The 10,213-nt window shown below is 30.7% G+C and overlaps 1 protein-coding gene across 1 annotated transcript; it reads right to left on the bottom strand.

Moving 5' to 3' along the window:
• Positions 1-2,594: 2,594 nt before the first annotated feature.
• On the bottom strand, positions 2,595-6,175 carry LOC111988687 (uncharacterized). The gene is made up of 2 exons (XM_024020467.2): positions 5,928-6,175; positions 2,595-4,965 (listed from the first exon to the last, which is right to left on the bottom strand). The coding sequence occupies exon 2, from the start codon at positions 4,921-4,923 to the stop codon at positions 3,109-3,111; it is 1,815 nt and encodes a 604-aa protein (XP_023876235.1). The 5' UTR covers positions 4,924-4,965; positions 5,928-6,175; the 3' UTR covers positions 2,595-3,108.
• Positions 6,176-10,213: the final 4,038 nt, after the last annotated feature.

Genomic DNA, 10,213 nt, shown 5'->3' with positions numbered 1-10,213 from the left:
TGATCTAATTTATATGCTTATTATGGTCTTCAGAATCAATTGTATATCTTCCATGAAAATTAACAAATTAATTTTAACAAAAATCTTATTCACTTTTTGAAAGATCTGTTTTCCAATATGTGTGAATCCCACAAGTAGCCATAAGACCAAGATTTGAGCATCCAAAACTATGATAATGAACATCACTCCATAAAGAATGGAGACAGAAAATTGATTAAATATTAAAAAAAAAAAAAAGGTAACGTAAAAACAATGGATATTTAAGGTGATGTGAAATCTCCATGACTTCGCTACCTCTCCCTTGCTGTCAAAGTTAATTCAATTTTCATGTGAGTATCTTTACTTTAACTTTAATTCCAGATTTTTTTTAATGTTTAGAAATTAATATTGTTTGTAATTATTGAATTAGGAGTTTCTTTGTGTCTATATATTTATGTGTGTGTTATTGTGAATTTTTCTTTCACTTTTTTTTTTTTTTTTAATAATTTTATTCAGGATGATTGCTTGGGGTTAAAGTAAAAATATTAGGTCAATTTTAATTATAATTCATACAATAGTAGGGTGTTAGATGTTGATATTAATTTTATGCTTATTTACATAAATTAACATGAACATCTTAGCATGTTTAGTGTTGATATTAATTTGACAATTTGAGATGCAAGCGCTTCATTATTTGAATAAGTAAAAGTTATCTCTTAGTCCGACCAAGTATAGCATTTCTCTTCAATCATTAATTAGTGTTTTTCAATAAAATTATTCATATTATAAGTTTATGACCAAAACCATGCAAAGCCCAACCTGTTTACTACTAAAAACTTCTAGAAATTTAAAACTTGCTGTAATTTTTAAAATATTTTTACTATTTTATTTGTTATTAAATTTAATTATATTATCAAGAAATATATATTTTTTAAAATTTATATATAATTCTTTATTAAGCCGTGCATTGCATAGGCATAATACTAGTGTGTGTATATATATATATATATATATATATTAATAGTCAAAACTGAGAGAAAATTTAATTAAATTCTAAATTGGAGTCTAATTTTGCGCCACGTGTCCCGTCTAATTTTTAAATTTGTGTGTCAAGTAAATTATTAGACACATAAATCAAAAAGTCTAAATTCAATTAAATTCTAAATTGAATTTTAATTGGAGTTTAATTTTACGCCATGTGTTGTGATTGTTTATAAATGTATCGCGCATATGCCCAGAGTTATACACACTTATAAATTTCTTAGAAATAAACCAAATATTAGCATCTCATATTCTCAGAATTTTTATTAGATTCTAAATCAAACCAAACATAGAAATAATTATATTCCCAAGAATTCAGATTTCTAGGCATTACATTTCTAGGAATCTGAATGCTGGAAAATATGAATTATCCTGTTCTAAACGCCACCTTACATAAATTAATGGACAATGCCTTATGTTTTTCAATTTAGATTGAGATTGGAAAATTACATGGCATTGTAATCTAATTGAATCTGTAATGTGTGATCAAAATTAAAGTTGAGAAGTCCAAGATACACCAAAATCACCTCATACACATGAAAAATTTTGAAGAATATTATCATAAAAGAAAGCAAACATCAGTCGTCAGACAGTATTATGGTTGGAATATTGTTTAGCTGGTCCATACAATACAATGACTTGTGTATTGTGATTGAGAGATATTCTAGCTATTTCTTTCAAGTTGCAATCCGTCACCATACATGATTGAATGTATGAATGGTAGAGGGCCAATTGGTAGCACTAGTTGATCGTTCAAAGCACTAGTTGATTGTTTAAGTGTCAAAGTCAATTGTTCAAATTCAAGCAATAAAATGAAACTTGTTCAAATAAACAGGTGAAGGTGAATGTAAAGGTAATACTAGATTGCAGGACTCTCGTCAACCAGATTCCTCAAATGAAGATGAGCCACTGCTTTTGTGAAGCAAACAAGTGTGCTGATGCTTTAGCCAAAAAAGGTCTAACTCTAGATCAGGATATTATATATTTTGATAGTTCACTCATGAACTTATATTTGCTTTTGTTTTATGACACTATGGGTCTGTATTATGAGAGACGTAGTCCTTCGAATTCTGCTATTGTTGATTCAGTTCGTTAACGCTATCCGGATTCACCAAAAAAGAAAGAAAGAAGGTAAAGGTAATACTAGTAATCCTTTTTTAATGTAATTGAGAGAAGAAGAAAGTGTGGATAAGGCTCATAGGGTAAGAACTTGTAATCATAAATGTCAATGAACTATGATCAAGCTAATTGACCTCCCATCTTTCCCAAGAAGAAAGGAACCTCAATACTTCAGAACATGAAAGTGATATAGTGTCAAGAAACATTGTTTTGTCACACCATGAATTTTGACCATATATTGGCTATAATTATGTATAACGTTAAACACATATATAGTATATAACTATATATCTAAGTATCTTATGATATTGGAAAGAGACAGCTTGTATGAACAAAAGCCTGCCTAAATAACACGCTTATTCAATGTAGTTCTATGCTTTGTTAGTCAATCTGCTCCTTGTTGACCAGGTAACATGCAAGGATAGCTTATAGCAAGTAAAAATTTGAATCTGACATTGCGTGAAATACTCTTCATTTGCAATGTGGGATAAAAAACTCACCATCAGTAATTACATCAATACAGATAGCCACTCAAAAAGGAAACATGCCTGACCTTGAGAGGTCTTACCTAAGGAAGACACCATTTATATGTACTTTTACAATATTACTATAAAAGAGTATTTCTAGTAAATGCACCTTTCAGACTTAACCAATAACAAACTATGCTTTATGGTAAATAGAGGAGCCCATTTTTTGGCTGCTAGGAATTCTCACCAAAGGAAAAGAATGTTTGGAGGCTCAAACAATACCTTAACTAGCTAAGAATACCTTTTGGTATTAAACTATGTATGGAGTAGGGTAGGCTCTCTCTCCTGTACCAAGCAAATGATCAAGTGTTATTTCAGTACAACTGAGAAGCCTCATATGGACTAGCCAGTCAGTTCCATCTTTGCCAATGTAACTCTGGAAGCCAGCCAGTTGCAAGGTACTCTGAATTCAGTTGTTAATTGCCATGAGCTGGAAATGATGCTACTTATCCATATCCAAATATTCATCAAATTTTCTACTGCTAGCACACTCCATTAGAGCTTTTGCATTGATTTCTCTACCGCATCTCCATACGTAATTCAGACCAACAAGAAGCTCAGTGATTAATGCTTCTGTCTTCTCTTGATTTGCAAAGTAAAGGGTTTGTACCAGAAGAACGTTGGTCCTCGAAACCAAGTTCTGCTGCTCAAAACTCCTCTCAGATTGCCATCTTATCATGTTATGAGCAAGTGGCGCCAACCATTCTAATATTCCTGACATCGCATCGCTCCACTCTCCTGCAAGAACCGTATCACAAACTGATGAAGTCAAATTCTTGGAGATTGGCTTCAGCTTTGCTCTAATGGCTGCTCTCACACTTATGGGTAACATATTGTACAGGTCATCTCTTGCATCAAGACCAATCAAGTGTGGAGATGCCGCTAGTTTCTCAATTATGATAATAACATTTGCATAGTGCAATGCTAAAGCAACACTGCCAAGGGTTTCAGGAGGAGCATCCAACAACTTGCGCTTGGAATTGAAGACTGATACAGTAGAACAATCAATTATTCCGGAAGCAAGAATGTCTGCATCACTATCTTTGGCTCCATTCAGATTTCCTGACTGAACATCATTCGGACTTAAATAACAATTGGCAACAGGAGAGCTATTTCCAGCCATGCATCCTTTAAAAGGTCCAACTTGAGTAAGTCGGTTTGGTTTTGAAGTTGGTTTCCTTCCATGAGTTGCAGGTGACTGCACATGACTCTGCCACTTCTTCTGGTTGATTTTATCTGATCCAGAAATTGGACCTGATTTTGTCATTCCTATACTTGCAAGAGGGCCTGAATAGAAGCTGACATTTTTATTCTTTCCAGAAATAGGACCTGACTTTGTGGTTGGGCCACCAAGAGGGCCTGAGTAGAAATAGTTGGTTTTATTTTTTCTTGAAATTGGTCCTGATTTAGCCATAAACCCCCCAAGGGGACCTGATGCAAATTTAGAACGACCATTCTTGGAAGAATGAACTGAAGATTGCAACAGTCCAGAAACTGATTGGCTGCGTGGGATATAATCAGAATTCAGATCTCTTGAATGTTGGATATCAAGATCTGCCATCTGTTGAATTCCAAAGACATGTTTGATCCTTCTGAATATTGTGAAAATAGATCCTGCCAAAAGACGAACCGTGTAATCGTAAGTCTTGTTCCACAGAGAGATATGTTGCAAATTTTTCACCTCCTGCCGTTTCCATGCAACCTTCTTCTGATATTCAAGCAAATGTACACCATCTGAATCATCATTAGCCTTCATTCTCCTTAGAGTCTGTTCTAGATCTGAAAAAATCTCCATTTCCTGATACAAGTTTGCATTTGCTGCAACAAACCTTTCCATCTTCTTGACTTTCTTTTCCATCTTCCTTGATGAAAATTCCCACCCATACGTGTCATTGCCGCTGTCGATTAGAACCTCAAAAGCATGCTCAAAATTCTTCAAACTAGGATCACTGCACTTCTTCCCAATCCTGGCCACAGATTTTGCCACATGTACCATGTTCTCAAACATCTCTGCACATATCAACCTTCCAATATAATCCTCATCTTCCGAGACAAGCTTCTTTATACCCACTGAATTTGTGATCTCTTCTCTCAATTTAAAAATTTGCTTATCACTTAAAGATTGCCATTGATGAACCAGCTTAGACATCAAGCTTGCAACTTCAAATGCTAACACTCCAATAACAGCCTTCCCAGGACCAGCCTCATGCTTCCGTGGAGTCTTCCACAGACTACGAAACCACCCTTCCGCACCCATATCTTACCCCAGAAAATCTGAGACACAATCTCTAAGCCAAACCTGCCATCATATATTTCAATTATGGACTAAATATCAAAAACTAAACTATGAACAAATAGCCAAGACAAACAACTGAGAGAACAAGAGAATCAGCTTCTTGTAACAAAAAAACTCAGAAAATCAGAGAAACTTTGAAACAATCCCAATTCTTTTAACCAGCTCTCCTTGTTGGCTTTGAAGGGATTTAACAAGCCCTTAAGTCAAGACTTCCACAGTAAGTAGAGAGAGAAGAATTTTTCATTTTCTTGGATAAACAAGTCCAAAACAATATTCTGATTAACAATGAATAACCAAAAGCTGTCACTGTCTTAGCTTTGCTTTGTTGATGTTGGAATCTATGTGTGTGTATTTATATATATGGCATCTAAAACTTTCATGCATCCAAAATCAATCCAATTTTACTGTTTTTTATTTTTTATTTTTTAAATCATGCACTGAACTGGGTCTATTCCAAGAAAAAAAAAAAAAAAAAAAAACTGGGTCTATTTCAACTATTTAAGTCAATTAAATTGAAGTTATCTTTTTTTTTTTTTAGAATCCTAACAAAAGTCATAAAAATTCAATCTTCTCTTTTCTTATCCTATCTTTTCTACATTTTTCTCAGCCACCAGTAATAACCAAAAAGCAAAAATTCACAAGAATATACTAACTCACAAGAATATGTTCTGAAACCAGAAACAGAAATGACATGAACCTAAAATTCACATCCAAATCCCATCATATCAGCCAAATTCCACAACCATAATCATTAAAAAAAAAAAAAAAAAAAAAAAAAACCCAGTACTCTGCACCAAAAGCTTGTGCCTGTACTTCAACCATTGAACTTCATAATCAGACAAATTCACAAACCAACAATCCTAAACCAGATTTACATGACACCATGAAGCAAAATAAGCAAAAGGGTATATTCAAAGAACAGTAGATATTTAGAGGGAAAAAAAAAAAAAAAAAAAAAAACTCACCGATCACATGAAGAAGAAACTGACCAAGAATCTTTTGAGGTCCAAAGTCCAAAGCAAAGGTGGGGGAAGACTCAAAGAGAGAGAGAGAGAGAGAGAGAGAGAGAGAGAGAATGAGAAGTGGGAAGTAACGAGGAAGGTGCAGTTGAGAGACTAGTTTTACAGCCACATGGAGGAAAGCTAGAGAGAAAGAAAGAAAAAATGAGAAAGGAAGAGCGGAAAGAAACCGAGTGAAATTAAAGATACACACACTTGCACACACTAGTGATTTTTATTTCTAGTGCTCATTTTGCACTTTGGACCCCTTGCTTTTCTAGTATTTAACTCTTTTTGTTCCACAAATTCTTGTGTTTTCTTGTTTTTGTATTTTCATATTTAACTCTTAAAGGTTAGTGTTATACACCAATTTTAATAGAAAATTTACTTTTAAAAAACCACTTGTCTTTTATTAAAAAAAAAAAAATCACTTGTCATTTTGTATGGAGAATTTAGCAGTACACAATTTTTTTTTTTTTTTTAATGTATCATACCTACCTAATCTTAAGCGTTATTCTATTATTATAATAATAAATGAACGGTTAAGATTAGGTTGGTATGATAGACGAAAAAAGAAAAATAAAAAGAAAAAAATTCATGGATGTGGATTTATGATATCTTTAAAATTTGTTAAGTGGATTTCTATCTATATTTTTGTTCTTAGATCTTATAATTCTAGCCAAGTATTATACCCTTATGATCCTTTCTTCTATTTTGGAATGTCTCAATAAATAAAAAATTTATCTTACTATTTATTTTATTTAAAAAGTCAATATTATTCTTTCTCTAGAGTTTAAATTAAGGGTCATATTAACAGATGCCCTTAGGGCAATTATTAATAGACTATTTTGGAAAAGTTTTAATACCACTTTCATGAGAAATATAAAAAAGTTGTAAAAAAATTAATAACTTTAGCATTTTTCCATAAAAATGTTTATAAAAATAGTTTCTAAACCAATGTTTTCAGGACAATCGTTAAATTTTCCCTTGAATTAATAAGGATAGCTTTTAAAATGAGAAGTGCTACGTCTATAATATTTTCACAACAAATCATAGGTGTTAAGTTGTTATTGGTTTTAATTTGAAGCTACCACTAAAATTATTTTTTACCTCACTAATAACAACTCGTAACAACATACCACTTAGGATTTGTTATGAAAGTATTGTAAAAATGTTATGGACATAACATTTCTCTTTTAAAATTTGTACATTTTTAATTGACAAACAATGTATTAAATGATATTCTCTTAAAAAGTTGAATTTTCTAAATATGAACAACAATTTGGGATAAAGGTAATACAAAAGAGGAAGGTTTTAAAATTTTTATCATTGAAAGCGATGCACTCAATCTCATTGATCTTATTAGATGCTCATCCTCCCCACTCACTAGTTAATCTTGTATACTGTGTGTGCATTTGGCATTGGCTTAAAAAGCCAATTTTTTTTACTATTCAGCTTATTTTTGTTATTATTCATGGGCTCCATTGCATTTTTTGGTACTATTCATAGGTCCTACTGTACTATTTTAGCTACCTTTTAACTTTATCTACAGTACTTTTAGCAAAAACATTTCAGTTTTGGCTAAATAAGTTATTTCCAAACAGACATTATATTATTGAAAACATGCTGTCCATTTTAAACTCTTTTCTTCTTGAAGAACTAATCATGTTTTGAGAGCCTCTAATTCTTTTGCCCATTCATTTGCAGCTTGGGCTTTTGCTTGTAACCATGGAGGAGAGATCCCCATCTCAATGCCTTACTCTGTGTTAAGGGCTGCACAAGAAGGTGATTTTTCTTCATTTGTAAGGGTATAAAAATACATAGGTAGGTAATGCTTATAAAAACATGAAGACAAATCTCTGTTTTTCTAAACACCTTCAAAGGCTTTTATTTTTTGGGTCAATTCAAAGTGAATATAATCAAATAAGTGCAGAAGTTGAGTTTGATGTTCAATTAATCAATTCCATGAGAATGAAGTGTGATGCAAAATTTATATAACCAATTTGTGAATTGAAAATTAACACGTAGGTTGATTATGCTAAATCAATCTTTGTCAACTTTGCCATCCTATTTGAAATATAAAGCCATATTATTAATATAGTAAGTACATATTCCTATCACTGTTCGTTTTGTAAATTACGCTACATACAATTAGATATTAATAGGTCATTTTAAAGCTCAAATTTGATTCAAGTTCGGTCCTGTTATCTTTCTAATAAAAAAAAAGTTTGATGATCGTATCATATAAATCATATGCAACATTAATTTCTTCTAAAATCCAATTACAAGATCTGAAATTGATTATAAAGGATCCAATCCATTTTTTTTAAAGATCTGAATCATTTAGAAAGTGAATTTCATTATAATATCATATAGAAAACTAGCATCTTCGATTCTTCATACGTGTTATGTGCATATTCAAATGTTCTTTTTAAATTTTTTTTTTAAAAGCCTAGTTTTGACTTCATTTTGTGGAATTTGAATTTTAAATTATATAATTACTAGCATATCATTAATTGAAATAATAGGATTAGTTTTGAAAATATAGAAAGGACAAAATGCATGTGTTTTTTTTTTTTTTTTTGGATATATATATATATATATCAAATGCATGTGTTAATTTTATAGAATTTGAATTTTAAATTTCTCAAATACCTTTATGTCCTCAGTTTGTCTTATTGTTAAACTTAAATCATTTTCACTTAAATAATAGAATTATTTTTGGAAGTATTGAAAAATAAAGTGTTACGTCCACAACATTTTCCCAACAAATCACATGCGGTAAGTTGTTATTAGTTCAAATTTGAATTCACAACTCAAATTACTTTTTTGCTTATCCATAACAACCAATAACAATCTATTACTTAGGATTTGTTGTGAACATAACATTTCTCATTGAAAAAAGGATACTAAAAAATTCTAATCCAATTATACATAGATGGATAAATTTTCTTAATATATTCGAAATTACCTACATTTTTTTTAAGGAGAAGCTATTATTGAAACTACAATCTTTTCTATATTCAACCGGAGCATCAAAAGCTCTTTTTTTTTTTTTTTTTTTTTTTTTTTTTCCTTCTAAAGGTAATGAAAAAAAAAAAAAAACTAAATAATAATAATAAATTGGCCAATAAACATTGTTTGAAAGTTAAAAATAAATTTAAAGAAGAATCCTTTGGGAGAGTTTTTTTTTTTTTTTTGGTTTGTTTGTTTGTTTAATATAGGAGACAAAATTTTGTCTTATGTTTTGAATAATATATATATAGGAGATAAATGTTGTTTAGGATGATCTTTGGACTATATCCAAGTTTTCTTTTAAAGTTTCATGAAATTATCATACTAGTAAACTTCTAAAATATACTATTGAAAACCTTGAATATTTATATATTTTTCAAATTTAATTTTGAATGATTTTATCCCTTTTATTTGTGTTGAAAGCAAGATGAAAAGAATATGTTCAAATTTCTTATTGATTTTTTATTGTATATGAAAAATACGAGTCATATAATGATCATATAATTAATAACCTGTTTACTTCAACTCATATCCATGTCAACACATATTGAGTTAATGGGTCAAGTCTTAATAGGTACTTTTTTTCTATAGAAAAAACTCTTAATAGGTACTTGATTGTTAAGACTGAATCCAACATGACTTATTTACCAAGTCTAATGAACAACGACTTCACCCATCATATATTATCCAATTATGAGAATCTTATGGAAGAAATTTATATTGAATATATAGTTACGTAAAAAAATATAACATTTTCATAAGACATATGGTTTCAACTTTCAATATTTTATCATTCTCCAAAAAAAAAAAAAAAAAAAAACTTTCAGTATTTTATAGGTTATGGCTTTTTTTTTTTTTCTTTTTTAATGTGGCATGCTTTTAGTATTTGTATTTTTAAATTTTTTTTTATATTACTTTAATGTTTTTCACCAAGAAAACTTCTTTATAGTTTATACGTTTGTAAACTTGCTTTGTGATTATTAAAGTGAAATTTATTTAAAAAAATACTAACTAACAAGAAATCCCTAAATCTAGGAGTGACATTTTACAAATAGAAGTTAATTTAAGGGCTCAAGTGCAGAAACACTTAATAAAAGGGGAGATCCATCGCAATCATTAATGGCAATCACGCGGAAATGTATCGTTTTACAGATTTGACCCCTCTGATCCACATTCCACAGAACTCCGAATCGGGCGGGCAAAAAGTGCGGATGGTCCAACTCAAAGAGAAAAAAGCC

This window comes from Quercus suber, unplaced genomic scaffold, assembly GCF_002906115.3.
Source record: "Quercus suber isolate HL8 unplaced genomic scaffold, Cork oak 2.0 scaffold_127, whole genome shotgun sequence".
Lineage (NCBI taxonomy): Eukaryota > Viridiplantae > Streptophyta > Magnoliopsida > Fagales > Fagaceae > Quercus > Quercus suber.
The sequence above is the reverse complement of the archived record's forward strand: the minus strand, read 5'-3'. Positions and strand labels throughout refer to the sequence as shown.